General features: G+C 42.1%; 2 protein-coding genes across 2 annotated transcripts; both read right to left on the bottom strand.

The window, feature by feature from the left end:
- Nucleotides 1-3,229: 3,229 nt before the first annotated feature.
- crtc1b (CREB regulated transcription coactivator 1b) lies at nucleotides 3,230-14,196 on the bottom strand (the record flags this gene model as incomplete). The annotated part of the gene is made up of 14 exons (XM_079158456.1): nucleotides 14,065-14,196; nucleotides 12,155-12,271; nucleotides 11,503-11,636; nucleotides 10,606-10,659; nucleotides 10,232-10,326; nucleotides 9,640-9,722; nucleotides 9,499-9,542; nucleotides 8,989-9,212; nucleotides 8,096-8,247; nucleotides 7,505-7,732; nucleotides 6,812-6,898; nucleotides 5,012-5,098; nucleotides 4,735-4,909; nucleotides 3,230-3,441 (listed from the first exon to the last, which is right to left on the bottom strand). The coding sequence occupies exons 1-14, from the start codon at nucleotides 14,188-14,190 to the stop codon at nucleotides 3,230-3,232; spliced, it is 1,818 nt and encodes a 605-aa protein (XP_079014582.1). The 5' UTR covers nucleotides 14,191-14,196.
- Nucleotides 14,197-16,947: 2,751 nt separating this feature from the next.
- On the bottom strand, nucleotides 16,948-18,540 carry klhl26 (kelch-like family member 26; the record flags this gene model as incomplete). Its single annotated transcript, XM_079157275.1, has 1 exon — nucleotides 16,948-18,540. The coding sequence occupies exon 1, from the start codon at nucleotides 18,523-18,525 to the stop codon at nucleotides 16,948-16,950; it is 1,578 nt and encodes a 525-aa protein (XP_079013401.1). The 5' UTR covers nucleotides 18,526-18,540.
- Between the last annotated feature and the right edge of the window lie 508 nt (nucleotides 18,541-19,048).

Here is a 19,048-nt window from a genome sequence, read left to right as displayed (position 1 = left end):
TGTACAAGGTCAGTGAGAAGGACTAGTACTCAGCAGGATGACAAGAGGTGACGGGAATGCCCGAATCAATGGCAATACTGGGGATGCAGTGAAGTTTGGGCTCAAACACATTTTGTTTTAGGAACACCACCTTTGGAAACACGTTATCTGGAGAGAATGAGTTCCACATTACATTTGTTTCAGTGACTTAAAGGAAAAATCCAACAAATAAAAATGGCTTCTGGGAAAGTTGTTGTGCATTTCTGGGGCTTTTTTTTTAGTGGTTTATTTGTCTTCCTCCTTTGGGCGACAGGCCCACGAACAAACGTCCGGATGTTTTCAGGGAGCGCACTGAAATGTTTCATTGATCTCAAATGTCAGCAGTGAGACAAGGTTTCGCATCAGAACGGTTTTCTTTCTACAGGGACACAGTAAGAGTTGTGTTAAGGTGGACAGGAAGTCCGGGAGAATGTTGTAAATTACCAACTGAAGAAGTAGAGGTTCACAAAAAAAAAGAAAAAGTGTTGTAAGTAGAGCTGGATTTATGTTTCTTGTTACTCTGGCATAGAAACAAATGTGTAGTTCAGCGTACGATTTCACTCGTTGATTGTCATAGCACCACTGCAACGCTCAATGTACTCAAACTCATCCAGTTCATATGTTTTTCATTTTCTAACACAGACTTACTCTTAAATTACAAATGTGTCCACTAGCTGAAAAGGAGAGAATAACTGAGCTGAGCCTTCATAATTTAGTCGGAGCAATCATTTTTTGTTGATTATGGAAACGAGTAAGGAGCCACCAAAGTCCCGACAGGAATAATAAATGATACAAAATAAGAAAAGACTCTCGGGGCTCTGTAACATTAAAGAGGAGAATACAGGGCCTTTTTTCTAATTACTCAAAAGCACTTAACTATTAATGACCTTTACTAAGCAACATGTAGGAGAAAACGGCCGGAGCTGAACATTAACACTTCCTTCTTTGTCTCAGTAGCTCCGATGTGTAGTTTTTCATTTGCCGCCATTACCATTTCAGAAAAATAAATCCAGCTCTACTCCCGGAACGTGTTAAAAACAATAAAACATCAGAGGTGGATTCTTCTTTTAAGGGTTGTTTTTTGTGTAACTCGTTTGCATAGGAATCACAAATCTGTTGAAGGCAAACAGAACCTTTGATGGAGGATCACAGCGGACAAACTGTAGAGGCGTACAGAAAAACCAAACGGGATTCCTTTTCGGGATGGAGGGGTTGAGTAAATGAGTAGCACGTCTGTACATGAACATTACAATATACCAAACATGATCCCACACACACACACACACACACACACACGCACACGCACACGCACCTCTCAGGGAAACTCTGACAAAAGGCCAAGGCAGATTGAAATTTGACACATTTTGTTCAACACATTTTGGCAAAGGAGTTTGCGTCATGGATGTAGTCAGCGATAATACCAATATGTACATTTTCAGATGAAATTTGTGTAAACAGTTCTCGGTAAACAATTTTAGACTCTACCATATCCTCGATCGTTTATGTGACAGTTTTTTTGTTTATAACACTGAATTGGAGTTGAGTAAAATAGTCAAATAAAAAAAAAAAACACCCTGTTATTCATAACCTCTGAAATAGTTTCCATCATATGAAAACAGCCATTCGGAGGCTTCGATACTGTTACATTACCAACAATCAATCATTAAAATCCCTATACTTAGTACTTTTGTTGTTGACAACCTATGTGACAAAAGTCATTCGCGTTTTTGTTAGAGCTTCCCTGTCAAGGAGCAAAAAGCCTCCCCATAATTGCACTCCTTCTCAAACGCTTTAAACCCATCCTTCGATATTTTTTTTTCGTTGGCGTTTTTTTGCCCCACTTTAAAAAAACATCAACAATTTGGCTATAAACTGTACCGATACAAAATACAGTACATTGATTTGTCAAACCTTACACAACATAACCACAAATACCACTGACCAAAAGTTTAGTTCCTCCCAAATACAAGAAAATGTTACAATAAGTTACGAAAATACGTTGTCACATTAGACACTTAAGTAGAACAGTAAAATACTCATGTAAGGCAAAATCAGGTGATTTCACAGTGACGACTTAAAAAGATTTAAGATTTTAGTGTTTAAAAACAGACAGCTTCCTTCACTGAAAAGAAATTCAGTCTGGATATATATCTATATTTATATATATATTGGCTTTTCACTGGCAGAAAATTAATTTGGACTAGTTTTTCTTGCTTTCTAGTTAGATAGAAATACCTGATGATTTTCTCAGAAAAAGTTAATTCAAGTGGCGTAAAACCAACCCATTTCTGGAGCACGCAGCATTTTCTGGCGCTGTGCTAAAAACTATGATATTTAGATTTCACCGTTGGGCTGCAGCATGGCAACGTCTACCACGTCCTACATCAGAGAATGGCACATCGAACACCAAAGAGCAACTGTGGGGAGGTTTTGCACTCCTTCATTAACCGAGTAGCTTAACAAACACATATATAAATATGTTAGTAATTCATAAATAGACACAAATTACATCAGTGCAATTTCACACTATGCCTACAGAGAGCATTTTGGCATCAAATTGAAATTATGAAATGGAATATAAAATCTTTAACTCAATAAATAAATAGGACATGTAAACGCATAAAGCATCAAAACATACAGTACACGATGAAAATAACATTTGGTTGTCAAAAATAAAGCTTTGAGTGTGAAATAGAAAGCCGTTACGGCATGATGGGAAAACCGATTCATTTGATTGCAGGGTGAAAGCAAACCGGCTGTGGTATGTTTTTCTTTTCCGTTTGTTTTTTTTTAAACACAGCCGGTAAAACGGGTACGGTTTAGCCCAATGTCCTAGCAGCTTCCTGCTACCAGCAAATATGGACAAAATAAATATTAAAGTGGATATGAGAAGAAAAATAATTGTCAAATGTGCGTTTTTTTGGAATATATGTGGCATGTAATGGTATACTGTAACCACAGCAGGCTAGCGAAAGCGCTGAGCGACGAATCTCATTCAAAACGACAGCGAGGCCATTCCCCGGCAAGCCACTGGATGTCTTTTTCCCTGTGGCGCATCGTTACAAAGGGCTTCACGGAGTCGAGGGCAAGGTCAGACAGCTGGACGGCCATGCAACGAGGGAGAGGGTTCATCCGGCCCTTAGTTTCTCTCCATTCACAAGTTAGTGTGTTTTATTTTCTTCTTGTTCTCGGCCATAGTCGGCTTCTTACGTTACAGCCTGTCCATCCTGAAGGTGTCCTCGGTGGCCGGGTCAGCAAGGACCATGTCGGGGTCATTGAGCATGTGCAGCCCGTCCAGGGTGAGCGGGTCGATCTTCAGCTCGTCCAGAGGGAACTGAGAGTCTGCGTCGAAGCTGACATCACCAACACCCGCCAGAGAGTTGGTCAGCTCTTTGGAGAGGCTCGGCGGAGACTCTCCTGTGACTGAGATACGTGACACCAATAAAAAAAAATGTAGGGTACTGACATCTGAGAGACAAAAAGGCAAGTTTAGCAAATATCATGTAAACATGTTTACATTAGGTTCAAATTACATTTAAGGAGGTATTTTTCATGTTTGACGAACAACAGTAACTAACTGTTTTCACTATGTTATTATTAACTTACCAAAGTAATCGTTGAGATCTCGGGACACAGAAACATGACTAACTAGAATTACCGGCTCGCGGTTGTTTACCTCAGGCCACAAGTCATGTTGCAGTTCACATCCATGGCTGTCCAAATGTCATCATTTTATCCTTTTTGACATTCGTGTAAAATTGCCATTAGCAAATGAGTTCTTGACAAAAAAAAACAAACAACCTGTTTCACGGGAATGGACCGGACGGACAACCCAAACACACAATGCTTCCAACCACGGCTGCCGCAGAAGCATGAAAATAGATCCAATGGGGCAACAAGCACAAGTGGACTGACAATTATTATCATTCAACCACAACTGTTCTGTAAATACCATATGCATTGTGTGACTATGCACATATTGAACACTGTTTTATAATGCTTGTTGTTTGTAATATATATATGTCGTTTGTCTTATTGTTCACCAGCTTTTGTTCACCAGCCCCTGGAATGAAAATGAGCTTCGCTATGTATATACAGGACTGTCTCAGAAAATTAGAATATTGTGATAAAGTTCTTTATTTTGTGTAATGCAATTAAAAAAACAAAAATGTCATGCATTCTGGATTCATTACAAATCAACTGAAATATTGCAAGCCTTTTATTCTTTTAATATTGCTGATTATGGCTTACAGCTTAAGAAAACTCAAATATCCTATCTCTAAATATTAGAATATCATGAAAAAGTATACTAGTAGGGTATTCAACTAATCACTTGAATCGTCTAATTAACTCGAAACACCTGCAAGGGTTTCCTGAGCCTTGAAAAACACTCAGCTTGGTTCAGTAAACTAAATCACACGTATGGGGATTATCACAATATTCTAATTTTCTGAGACAGTCCTGTATATCTGTATGTTTCGTATACGTCATTCCTGTCAAATAATAAAACTACAACACTTTGACAGAGTATAACTTTGCTTTAAGTCACCGGACATAAAAGCATCAACAGAAAATGACAGGTGCCTTTGCTTGTGCTAGAAGAAGAGGAGAGAGGCCAATTTCATCCTGGGAATAGTAGTTAAACTCATTGGGAAAATGTATACAACAACATGTGTGGAGCATCTGAAAACTCTGATGGACTTGTGGTGTCACTACCTGTTAGGATGATGTTGGGGATGTTGCCGTGGCTGCTGTAGCCGAGTTGCTGCGAGTCCTGTAGGCTGCTCCCGGTGAGGCCCATCATGGCCGCCTGTGTGTAGTTGAGGGTGGAGCACTGGTTGTAAAGGATGCTGGAGCTGATGGGGTTCTCGATCATGTTGAACTGCTCCAGCTAAGAAAAAGGAAAAAAAAGTACAGAATTGTAATAGTCAGGGACTATCAGAGGGAAAACATATCCGTCATCGCTGCTTGTTGTTGGTGCGCTCTGTGTCACCTGGTGAGAAAGGGCATTGGTCTGCCTCAATGCCATCTGTTGATCATAGAAGGAGTCGCCGAATATACTGCCCACCACGGGAATGTGCTGGAGGAAGAGAAGTAAGCCATGAACGTCAGAACTAATGTCAAGAGAGCAGCGACAATTAAAAACGCCATAACAGAATTAGCCAGAAGGAGAATTATCCGGCGGCCCACGAGCAGACAATTTAGCGATGGAGTAACAGAAAACACAAGCGAAACACACGTCAGACTGAGCAGCGACCAAAGCAAATGCTTTTCATGACCAGGGCCGTTGTGGTTCAGAGACAGAAAGATGAGGCTGGTGAAACACTAGAAAACATGAATAATAACCTAAGGATTGTTAAATGACAAAAACAAACAGATGAAATGGAAATATGAATGTGTGGTTGTGTTGCCCGTCCCTGTGTTGCCCGCGACGGCCCTGTTCACTACGACACAAACACAAGTCTACTTGTTAAAAAGGGAAATTCTGGTATTTGTCACACCGAGCGTTATTCTGATATTGTTGTCCATTGCGACTATCTGTCTTAACTCTCCACCTCTGCTGTGGCAGCTTCAGTTTAACAGAAATCATCTCAAACACGTGTTTTTGAGCAACTGTTGAACTGTAGGTAGGTCAGCTTACTGAACTACCTGCTGCACTGCATCCATGAAACTACATATACTTTCAGTCTGAATCAAAGACTAAGTGTTTGACATGAATTCTCTTAAATTGACGTTTTTTGGACAGTTGCAGCAGCTAAAAATGGCTTCAGTGTTTCCTAAATCTCAACAATAGGGATAGGAAGCAAAATGTCATTTTCCAAGTCGTCACTATTGACAAAGAAAGTATGAGAACACTGCCCAGGTTGACAAATACTGGAATTTTCCTTGAAAATATTCTTGCAATGGGAAAAGCACCAACACTGTGTGATTCACATTTTTAGTGGTGGAGTCTCAGTCTTTTGTTTATCTTATATTCATACAGTCCTATCAATAGCCTCGCACTATTCCACTGATCTGCAAGTAGCGGTAACCTGTCAAGATATACCGCGAGGCACCAACAAAAGACAGAGGAAGAAAACTGGCAGCTAGTAAACATGGGAGATATAACTCCAAAATAATAATAATATACTTAAATATCTGTTTTGCAAATGTCTCATGAGGAAGGAAATGTATTACAAACACAGACAAGCTGTCCTTGCCTTTCTGCCAAAATGTTTTACTGAAGTCGGGATTCAGCTGTTATGACTTTCCCCCGGTGGAGAGAGGGATACGTTTGGTTTATGTGTATGTGAATAGCAGATGTAAACCGAGTCAAGCTATACGCTCCAACTAGCAGCTCAGGAGTTCTTGAGTCGGTAAAGACAAACGGCTGATGATGATGATGATGATAATAATGAAGTCTCACAGTAACATGGCAGTATATGTGCAGGAGCATTTGTAACAAAAAAGAGTTAAATTATTGGTCTATTTGTTGGACCAAACGGACCCCTTATCGTGACACTGCAGCTCATCCGTAGGAGAAAAGCATCTAAATAACGTGTGGTGCATACTAAAAGCACATCAAAAATGCATGTCTAACAACATTCAGGGCCTCCATCAACAAACTATCATCATGCACACAGTGAACAGTGACAGTGGCGATGAAGAAATGAGTTATGCAGCCGTTGACACCATGAGTGATTAACTGCTGATACGGAGGATGAAAAGCAGCCTAAACTCATCTAAAATTAGCTTTCCCCCAGGCGCAAAGCCCTTCCCCAAACAGCAGCTAGCTCGGTGGGTGGGCCCTTACTTGAGGCGAGCCGCCGGGGGAGAAGCCTTGATTGGAGACTGGGGAGGTTGGAGACTGAGTAGCTGGTGAGCCAGTCTGATTGCGGTACTGTTGGAGGGAAGAGGGTTAGCTAGCACTAAGCTTCATGCCTGTCACACACAAATCTCATGTGAGAAGGCATCAGCCTCGGATCTGCTCATTATGCATAGTGCGTAGAAGTAGAAATAATACCAATCACCACCAGATAAATTATGGGACAACTCTGTGGCAGGCCAGTTTGTCCACACATCTGAAAAATGTGATTGTAGAATAGTAACATCTGTTGGTCGTAGTGTTGTTAAAATGTAACGTTAAAGAGGTTGTTGCCTAACAGAATGGTCAAAGTCGTATTTCTGTATCCATGTATTCGTTTATCTTCTTTAACTAGAACATAATACAAGTAATAAAATGCTCTGCTTTGAAAGTAACTGAGGTAAAAAACAACAACCTGGTAGTCATGATTAAGATATACTGTAGTTCTCCTAATGAGGAGAGTTAAAATCAGTGTCTAAGTCCAGTAGCATAACAGGATGTGAAGATATTTACTGGGATGTAATCTGTGTAGCTGAAGAACTTTCAGAACAATAGGGCGGCAAAAGGAACAGAAATCCTGAGAATAAGCAAAATGGTTCCATTGTTGTCTCTGCTTTGTGACTGGACTACCTGGTTTCTTACCGAGCCGATACTGATGCTGGCGGTGGTCTGGCTCTGGCTGTCTGGGGAGGGGCTGCTGGCAGTGGTACCAGGTGAGGCCAGAGGTGGCAAGGTGATGAGCTGGATGCCCTGCGACAGGACCTGCTGCTGCTTCTGGAGGTCACTGAGGAGCTGAGCCTGGGCCTGAGCAGTTAGCTGGTTGAACAAAGGGAACTGGGAGAGCTGCTGCTCCAGGGTCAACGACTCGGCCTAAGGAAGGACGCACACGGACCCCGTTTAGGATAGTCCCATTACATGTGAGATTTGCAGAATTAACTGGAGGATTCATTTAGTGTAATATCAGCTCTTTGCCCTCCAGAGTGACAAGCTGCTCGAGCATGTAGTTTGACTGTTAGGATGATATAAAAAACACCAAACCACATTTTATCAACCATAGTTAATAGTGTGGAGACATACTTGTGTAAAAATAGGCATTTGTTGATATTCTCTTTCGCTAGCTGTATGGGGATGGCCAGTTCCAGTATTGTGAACGGCCACCCAGACCATGTTACAGTTGAGTGCGATAAACAAAAGCTGCAAAGATTCAGGCCACAACTTTAAGTTATAGCTTACCTGCGTGATGTTAATGGGTGAGGAGAGGGTGGGTGAAAGCTGCTGTGGGGACTGTTGGAGATGGAGATCAGAGGTCAGGGTGAGCGGCACCACGGGTGGTTGCCGGCGCTGGGCTGCTACAGTCATGGTGGGCTGAGAGGAGGTGGGGATCCCTGGCGAGGAAATGACAAAAAATGAGTACATATGAAAGGTTTCTTTCTTTGCCACTCAACTCAAACCTGCTTAGTGGTGTAAAGTAAAAAACACACACAAAAAACAGCAACAATGAGCAATTTTACAAAAACTACTGAAGGAAAGAACTTCAACAAAGCTTAATATTGATTTCTGAACACTTGCATTAAAAATGCAAAAAAACAAAACAAAGTTTAAAGTAAACATCTTTGGCCGTGTCCACAAAGATGTTAACATGAGCTACCTAAAAGCCAATTATGGGCAAAACAAACAAATATTGGATGAATGGAAATTATTTTTCCATCAACCAACTACAGCTGCCACTAAATCTTTCCCAATGAAGTGTGCGGTTAAAATGTATATTTGTATGCCTGTACTGTATGTGTGGGATGTGTGAAAATCACATTAATGAGACCAATACATCAATCTCCACACGTCTTATGACTCTTACATGGTGGTTCAATGACTGATTGATGCTGTTGAGTCAAATTGATATTCAAATCAAAAAGGCCAACCTTCCATAGATCAGTGTCACATCGGCCACTTCTAGCTGCAATATCTATTCTTTCCACTTGGTGGCTTTCTTTATTATAAGAAACATATTTTCTGTTGATCTAAACAAAATCTGTTTTGACTACAAGTTAAGAAGACATTACACAAGTTTTCCAACCTGACATTTACGTGTACTAAAGTTTTACGGTTTTCAATTTAGGAACGGTTACCATGGCTGGCAGCGCTGATGCCCAGGTGGGTGAGGTTGGTGGTCAGGCTGCCCGTGCTGTTGGACGAGCTGAGGGAGGGGAAGGCCACGGTGTCCTCGGGGTCCAGCGGGGTGGACAGTGGAGGAGGGAACTGGATGTTGGTCAGGTCAGGCAGCGAACCACCGGTGTTGTGTGCAGCTGGGAGCATGGACGGGTTCAACTCCTGGTCTGGTGACGGGAATATACTAAAAGACACAAGTTCTGTCAGACCGGAGAAAAGCAGCCTTTGGGCGTTCACTGGGATGTTTATCCATTGTGGCATTACCACCATAATACCCATTTCCCACAGTACTAAAAAGGCCAGATAAAGTTAATGTTAAAATGCTTTTCCAGCATATTTCGAGTGTACCTAGACCAGCCGTCTTGTATCCGTGCTCGCATTGTGACTTATTTATGTCTGTGTGAATGACAGGCTGCTACACTCGAGTGGTGTTTCACTGTAGAGAACAATGACAACAATGAACCACTCACTTGATTCCCGGGACGTCACATGTGTTGGGCTTTGATGAATCATCCTAAAAGGAGGGAACATAACGGGCCGTAAATCTGAGGCGATTTACATGCATCATAAAAAGTGTACATCTTGTTAGCCATTCCCTTTCACGTCAGTACCTTCTCGTCATCCCACAACTGTTCCAAATCCTCATCTGCATTTGACTCTGAAGTCTCCGTCCCAGGCACTGTTAGCAGCAGTACTAATTAGTGACACAGCGAGACACAGTTGCTTCGCTATCAGCACATGCAGAACAATACAAATTCAGTGCAAGAAATGAGTCATCAATATCTGAGCCAGTCAAGCAGGATATAGTGGTGTGCATTAGATTCCAGAGTGGCTAAAAATAGCAAGGTGACCAACAGACGGTCCGAGTGGATGACAGCCAATCTTGGCTCCATTAAAGGAGAGCCTCACACATAAAAAGACATAATCTATGGATAATCAGTAAATTATTGATCCTCCTCTCTAGAGCAGCTCGAGTCAGCTCCATTCGGAGATGTTACTTCTCTACGAAGTACTGTAGCGGCGTGCTGAAGGAGGTCTTTGCCAGAGATCAGTATCCATTTAGTCAATAAATATTTAACTAAGATCTACTTCTTTGTGACATCAACCCTTTTATGTCATTTAAGGTTTGCCGCCTGCATTAGTACATTGCACATTAATGAATAAAAAGCGGCTCTGTGTCTTTGTAACTGGATCTTCCATTACCTCGTTTAGGCTGCAGCTCCTGTGATCCCCCTGCAAACACCTCCTGGGGCTTTGGATTCATGGCGCTCTGGTGTAAAGCAGAGTCCGAGTTTGTCCTGCATGTGTCAGAAAGATGAGATGTCAGCAAAAACCACTGCCAAATCCCCAACACTGGCAGAGAGCCAAATGTACCGCATCACATCCATAAGGAACTACATTCTGCTACAGACCGTTATCTTACAGCTACATATATGACCTTCTTTGTGTTGGTTGAGTTTGGAAATGTTGTATCAACACAAATGCAGTCATGTGATTATTTTTTTTGTAATTGAGCTGTGTCCAGTTGTCATTTAGTAGTTATCATTTTGGCAAATGGACAAGGGGAGGTGGCTTACCTTCTCCAGCTAGTGTCTGGCGGTGGGGAGAGGTAAACTGAGCTGTAAGGACAGCTGTCGATGTGAATTCAGTTAAGACAAATAAAGTAGGGGGATAAAAAGATAGATCTCCGCTAATCCATACTTTCATGTCTGCTGGCTGATTTGACCGAATACATAATAAATGAACACACACAAGTGTTATCGAGCCAATTGCTAACAAGGCTTCAGTCAGTGTCTTGTTACCTAATATACTTCTATGAATAGCCCGGTCAACGGGAGTGTGACAATACACCGTATTGCATTGTATCATTCAACGTCAGGCTCTCAAAACATGAAGCGAAATAAACTATTCTCTTCACCCTTTGTTCAAAATCTTTTTATCACCACATCTGGTGGTTTTTGTTATGCGTTAGCCCAAAATATAAAACTGTGAAACTACTGTACGGGAATCAGGCAAATCTACGCTGCTTAACTCTAAGGTCTCAAATGTAAATAGATTTTATTATTTATTCTTTAAAACCCATTTGGGACACGACTCGTTTCAGTTTAAGGCTGTATTCAGAGTCATGCGTTCTAATTACAGACTTTGTTTTGACTAAAAAGCTTTGGCTGTTTGTTGCTTATGTATTTTAGATCTCCAAGTATGAATTCAAGCTCACGTTTATCATTCCAACTTTAAAAACAACCAGGGAGTTCATTGTATTTTGGGTCCCCAGTAAATTCTAGCAACGCTAGTGACGTAGTACTAAATCAGATGAAAGCTGTGGGGACACTGTTCAAACCTACTCAACGTGCCTCTAAACATGCAAACCCTCCGAGCAATGTTCAAGCAGGCTATGAAACCTTAAAGCAATAACGGATGAAATCAAAACATCCTCAACAGCTAATGCTTTGAAATAAAAAAAAATTTAAAAAAAGGATATCTGGCGTCCATGTTTGTCGACGGACAGCGGCCGACGGTGAGGAGAGGTGATGCGGTTCCGGTCACGGTAAACCCGCTCCACCAGCCCGTGGTGCCTAGTTGTCCGACTGGTATCCAGCACAGAGTTCTAGAGTGAACACAGCATGTGAATGAGGACAGCGAAACAGCTTACTTCAACAAAACTACGTCTTAGGATAATGTCTTAGGATTTAATGGTGCATATGTGTTTATTTCAAAATGAGTCAAGCCATGGGTCCCCCATACTGATGCTCGAGTTGGCAAATGTATTTAAAGATGGAAAGCCATGACAAGCAATGACATACTTTGAAATTTAGGAACCAAATTACACTGCAGGGTTGAACTGGTATGCCTTGTTTTACACACTTCTGGTTTATTTTCGCTCCTGAACGGTGATTAAACCTGGTCCGACTATGCAGCTCTGACCAGCAGCTCATTTTCTGAACACTTAGCTGCCGTCATAGCCAAGGCTAAGCCTGCAGACTTCTCCGTTTTGAGCCAATCTTTCACCAATACTACAAATAACTGCAACCTTTGTATGTCCAATATTATCACCAACAGCTAAGAAAGGTACACTGATCGAGAACAAACCATTGATTTACCAGCCGAGAGAGGCTAAGGGCTCACCTGAAAAGGCAGGTCAATGTTGCCATTTCCAATCTGATTGACATTGGGCAGTGAGCCTCCATAGTACTGTCCACGATTCTGCCCTAGTTGCAAATACTGGGTCTTCTGTAACTGCAACTGTGCAAAGTAAAATTGCATGAAAGCATGAGTGAATGATTGATCTGACTCACAAAGAAAGTGATGCTAAAAATGAATGAGACCTGTAGTCCACACTGGTGAAATGAAAGATGAATGAGTCCATTAATTGACAGACGTGACACGATGAGACAGGCAAATTGGCTGTTTTATGAACAATCAAGAGGAAGACAACATCTTTCATAGCAGACAAGAAGAAAAAAAAAAAATCACATCAGCTGATGTGACTGACAGCTGGTGTGATTACAGTCTTTCCATGTGAGACGCACCTGGTGAGTACATGAGCCACATGTCTTAGTATTATTACAAAAACACTGTGATGGAAGTCCTCTTTCACCAATGATGACGTTGATAATGATCTGAACAAATGCAATGGATTGATGTTGAGATGGCAACAGAAAGAAATCTGGCAGAGACCACAAAACTGACTGGTTAATTTTGGGGTTTTTTTCCCCTGAAGTTAATTACAGCACAGCTCAGGTTTACACTGATGCATCGTGTGATGAGTGGGCATCACTTCCAGCTATCTGGCTAACAAACAGCTCAAACAGCTCAAACATTTCCTCAAGATCAAGATGTTCCTCCTTCTGTGGTTACTAGAAACAATTAGTTCATTCAGTGATTAGTTGCTCACCAGCGCATTGGTTGATAACTAATTAGTCTTTGAAAGTAATTTTTTTAAAGTAAGAAATCCAAACATACTGCTTTACTCTGTTTAATGTGATTATAAACTGAACGTCTTTTAGTCCAGTGCGTCTACCTCCGTTACCTGTTTTCTGATACTTTATCGAGTATAAACTGCAGGCTGCAATTGTATCATTTTCATCACCAATCAATCAGTTAATAATCTTTTCAATTAACCAATCAATTGTTTTGTCTATAAAATGTAGTCTCGTGAGTCTTAAAATTGCTTGTTTTCTTTAATCAACAGTCACAAACCCAAAGATATTCATTTTATTATTAAAACCAGTCAATCACCACGTTTGAGAAGCAGGAAGCAAAACATTCGGCATACTTGCATATTACATGAATGATTAATTATGAAAATCAATTATTTGCATCAATTGACTAAATAATAATTAGTTGCAACGGTTTACCGTTGATGGGACAAAGTTGACTTAATGTACATTAACTAAATTAAACTGTATAGATGAATCTAGTAAAAAAAAAAAAGAGAGACAGGTGAGTTGGTTATTAGCATTTATTTATTTTAAGTCTTAAATGTGCTTCTTGTTAAAAACAAAAGCTATCTAATATGCTAATGTGACGGGTACATGATGAGTGTGGCTGGTTAACGGGGAGGAAAACATCACAGCTGGTTAACAGCTGACCGGATAAAAAAAACATGCTAACTTAGCCCTGATGGAGCAATGGCTCCTATTGAGGTTCTAGCAGCCGACTTTCCCCAACATGTTGTTATATGACCTACAGTTAAATAACGTTACATGTCAGAGGATGCGCTTGCTCACGAGATGACAGCAGTGACTGGTCAAACCTGCACAGGTGCACATCATCCACAGCTGCATCAAGCTAGCTGCGCTAGTTAACGATGCACACGAGGAGCGTGTTACAGCTGGAAAACGCCAGCACGATTTAAAAACAGGCAGGGTGAAGCACATATTTTGGTGGTGCTGAACTGGTGTAGCTACGGACATTACAATTAACTTTATCTCACGCTGCTTAGCGTCCCTTAGACTGATCTCCGCAGCGCTCGACAAAAAATGCCACACGGCGATGCAACAAAAACGTAAACAACCGGGGTGTGCAGGTCTTACCCGTGCAGCTCTGGTGATGTTCAAGTCTTTCATCACTTCTTCAAACGCGGCGGTCTCCTCCGCCTGTTTCTGATTATGCAAAGCGATTTTTTCGCTAAATTTGCGAGGATTGTTAGAGGACGCCATCTTTCCCTCTTCTTCTCAATGGAATGTTACGCTACACACCACGCAGGGGCCTTATGGGGTCGTCATCACGCACGGACAGCGGCACGACAGTCGGATGTCTTTTTGCCTTTGGCATCAGCCGATGAGAGGAAAGATTGCGCAAGATTATTTGGTGCCCAAGATGCTTGACGTATACAGTTGCACGTACTGAAATTAGTGCAAATAAGGTTCTTGTTTTTGTCAAGTCAAGCTTCTTACACTGGTTATGCTTCAAGTGTTAGAGGCTGCAAGAAGATGCAACAATAAAATAATGTATACTTGAAGAGGTGGTCATCATTATAGGAGAAGGGTATAAACAGTGGATTAAGTCGGAGGTAATGTGGTAATCATCCTTGTCCATCGTCTCCAGTAGCATTCAATGGTGCACATGTATCCGTCCAGGAAGGCAGGAAAAGGGGTGAGAGGTAATACATCTAACTCTTAATATTTTTTTAAAGTTCTTGTTATACCCCCCAAAATCAATTGCCATTTAAATTTAGGACATCTAGCTTCTAGTATAATGTGTTAATTATTTTACATACATTATGTAACACTGGTCAAGAGAAAGCAAAGGTATGAAAAGTGTCACACGCCCCTATACTTAATATTGCAACTGTAAGCACTGATCAAATTCCCAAAGGACCGTATTTTATTTAAGGGAGTTAAACTACAATTACAGAGCCTGGGCTGTCCTAGTCGTTAAACCATATAACCACAAAACCCAGTGCCGCTGGACAGGGAGTCTTGTTGCCCATCGTACGTACGTGTTTTGGTGATGCAATATATTCCCACCTTTAATAATCTGGTTTGTGATATAGCTAAAGCAAGAGTAGAGCCTTTGTCTTACAGAGGGTGAGAGGCTAACGGGACAAGAATGTATGTACTGTACGTAGCTATACCCAAAAGGAATTTTTGAAAGGATAACAAAATGACACTTCAACCATCAATGACACAAACTTTTAGTTTGTCTGAACTGAGAAGTTAACTGAGCAGATTTCCTCAGAACATGGCCCAAACTTTATTATTTCTGTTCAACTGTCCTCTTTTGACAGACTCAGGTTTGAATGATCTGGTGTATATTAGATGGAAACAAATGCTTATGCTGTGGGTTTGATGCCTTTCTGTTTTATATCACTGCACATTGAATATATTCTGGTTCGGATCTGTTGGTTGGACAAAACAAGACAAGGCTTTCGCTCGTTCGGTCTCTAAAACGCCGGCATTTTGAAATGGATCAATCAAGAAAATAATTGTTGCACAATCATTTTCCCTTTAAGTGTATCTTAGGAGTCTGTTGATAGAAGCAACCTGTTATAAAGAAAGGCATTATACTGCAGTTGACTTCATCCTGCAGTATCAAAAAGAGATCAGAGAAAGCTCCGGAAGGGTATTTTTTAAAACATGACACACCTTTATTAAAGGATGCACATAAAGATTTACAAATGTCTACATTCCCCTTTGACAACAGCAGTTTCCTTTATATTGCACTTCAACAATATAATGTGCTTTTACAGGTACAGGTAAGACAAATACACACTAAGGCAACAGGAGAAACAGCTTTTAAAATGGACACAATCATGTTGATGATCACATTTAATAGGAAAAACAAGAACTTCAGCTTCCTCCTTCCTTTTACACACATTAAGTATAACGGTGACTTCAGCAGCAGAATCAGATGTCTGATAAATAGTTCAGGTAGCTTTTCTGGGGAAATTAGATTTTTTTGAATATTTAATCTGCATTAATGCAAATCACCTGTGTCCCCTTATTGTTTTAGTCAAGAGACAAAAGCATGTGGTACACCAGATGTATCACTTGTTTAGCATAAAGAGCAGCAGACACCGACTTTACAACTGAAACACACACATGAATGATTTATGTAGCTGCCTTAAGGGGTCCACAACGGTTTGACTGAGAGAACAATTAGTGCGTCAGTGGGGAGTTTCAGCTCAGGAAACACAAGGGCAATAACCATAATAAATAAAAAACATTAACGCCCACATGGAATAAGTGATTCCAAGCTAAACACAAAGTACTACTGGTGTTCATTTGTGCTATCATTACTGTGCATTGAGATGTGTTGATAAGTACATTTGAGGAGACATAAAAGAGTAGTTTGAATAACATTTTAACAAACTTTACCACATAAAAAGCAGAAAAATAAAACATTCACAACTGTACAATCAAAATGTCTAACATCAAGGTGACGTCTGTTAATACCTTCGCAAACACACTTTTACTTTCATTCCAAAATGACACACTTTGTTCGGTCTGTAACTTCAGCCCTTGAATGGTAAAAATATAACACTAAGTTTTACAGACCAAATTATGATTAATATGTAAATAAGAAGTGTAAAAAAATAAAAGGTAATGCTATTCCGGAAGAGAACTTGTATCTTCACAGGTCATCTGGAGATAATATTACCAATCAATGAATTAAGAATTCAAACAGGAAATTACTCTGAACATTAACTTCACAATAGTCCTGAAAATTGTCATTCAAAAGCTTGTTGATTAAACACATTGTGGCAAAAGCAAAGCAAGTATAGACACACACACACACACACACACACACACACACACACACACACACACACACACACACACACACACACACACACACACACACACACACACACACACACACAGTAGCTTACATAATGTTCACACCTTGTGTTGACTCAATGGCCGGCAGAAGGAGCACGAGGAATAAAATCTTCACAGTCGCAGGTCAGATGGTTAGCGTTGTGTCGTGTTCTGTGGAATAATAATTGGCGTACAAGCGATGCCAGCAAAGGATTCTGGGAAGTGCAAATCCCTCTCCCACTCGTCCGTCTCTGTGTTGTACACCTGCACGATGCTCGTGACATTGTTCAGGTGCCAGTTGTAGCCCCCGACGATGTAGATCTTCCTGTCCAGTAAACAGCAGCCGGCCTCAGACTGGCCTGCTCTCATGGGACTGACGGTGGTCCACTGGTCGTTCTCTGGAACGTAATACTCGACGGCAAGCACGTCAAAACAACGGTCCACGTGGTCCATGCGGCCGCCCAGCGCATACACCCGGTCCCTGGTGCTGATCATGGCATGCAGCACTCTGGGTTCATTCATTGGGGATCTGAAGTCCCACTGGTCTGACGCTGGGTCGTAGCAGTGAAGAGTTTTCTTGTCGTCCAACGAGACGCCGTAACCCCCTGAGATATACAGCTTTTCTCCACAGGGAGTCCCTGCGTGACCCCAAATCCTGCGTTTTAAGGGTTCCACGTTAGTCCACTCGTTCTTCTTCGGGCAGTAACACTCTACCGACGACAGACTGCCAGATCGATTGCGCCCTCCGGTGGCGTACAGCTGTCCGTGCAGCACGTTGAGCTGGAACTGGATGCGAGCCTCCTGCAGAGGCTGGATGCGCAGCCACCGGCTCAGATGCGGGTCGTAGCGGAAACAGCTGTCTACCGCCCCCTCGCCGCTGCGGTACTGCAAGTGCTGTCCCCCGATGACGTACACGAAGTTATCAAGTACGGCAACACAGGCGTGGCTGCACCCCGCCTCCATCTCTGTCAGCTCTTTGAACTGACGGGACGCCATGTCCGGGAGATGGTACACCTTGGTGCTCACTGTGCGGTCGTTGTCCGTGTAGGGCGTCCCGCCAAAGGTGATGACTGACAAGACGTCAGAACGCATGACCGTCCGCGAAGACTGCATCTCGTGCTGTCGGAAGGGAAGAATCTGGTAATTGAAGGCCTCGAGGAGATACTGCCGGCACAGCACGTCCTCCACCATGATGTCCACCGTCTGCACACTGTCCACCAGCTCAGAGGAGCGCATGAGCGGGAAGCGCACATGGCAGAGGACACCGCTGGCCTGAGCGCGGCGAGACTCGTCACACCGGAGCCACCGGATGGCGGCGTGGAAGAGGTCGATTTCGCTACAGTTCTTCAGCTTGTTGCTCTGCAGAAAGAAGACGAGGCGCTCCGTGGGAATGTGCAGGAAGTCCTCCTCCTCCGCAATCTGGAGGAAGTGGCGGAAGGTGAAGGCGTCCACCGACTCTTTGAGGGAGGACAGGCTGAAGGTGGTGGCCATCTGGCCAATGTGCAGGCAGGTCTCCACGCTCATCGCCGACTTGAGGAACTCCTCGCAGAGCTCCACGACGGGGACCATCTGGAGGAACACAGCTGCCCCGAGGACATCCTGAATACAGTCCAGGTCTAAAGTGACTTCTGCACTGTAGGCAAAGTCAATGATATGTTTCAGCCCACGGGCGGACAGACCCTTCAGCTCAATGGTATCTTGATTTGACTCCCTCATGCCTCCGGTAAACATTGCTCTGTAACACAAGAACAAGTGTGATGTTATGTGATGTGAAGAAGCTTTCTTATTTCTGGATTATTGTTTAGTTTAGGTGTCCGTGGCAGATTAACTGAAAACTATCTACTGAGAAAAGTGTGCAAAAAAAGTGTACAGTATATTTGGCTACATCTTTATGTCACCCAATTGTTTTCATTTATCCAATTTATGTTGAATAATCTCATTTTCAAATGTCCTCACTTTCCATTTCTGGAACGCATGTTTCTACAATGTATATAATCACTAGGAACTCTGTGCAGAGGCTCAGATTAAAATAAATGCGAGCGCAAGTGAGTGTATCGTTTGGTATTTTGTTGTCCTCCCTCCTTTAACTTCCTCCCTCAAACTGAATTGCTTTTAACATAGTTGATCTGTGGACTGCATCGTACTCTCAACAGTGCACTCAGTGTAAATTGCTCTGGATAAGAGCATCGGCTAAGTGCTTCCAATATAAAAATGTAAATGGACGGTGAGAAGTCTTGGGATTCAGACTGACCTG

The sequence above is a fragment of the Pholis gunnellus genome (assembly GCF_910591455.1).
Source record: "Pholis gunnellus genome assembly, chromosome: 4".
Lineage (NCBI taxonomy): Eukaryota > Metazoa > Chordata > Actinopteri > Perciformes > Pholidae > Pholis > Pholis gunnellus.
This window is presented reverse-complemented; position numbering and strand designations above follow the sequence as displayed.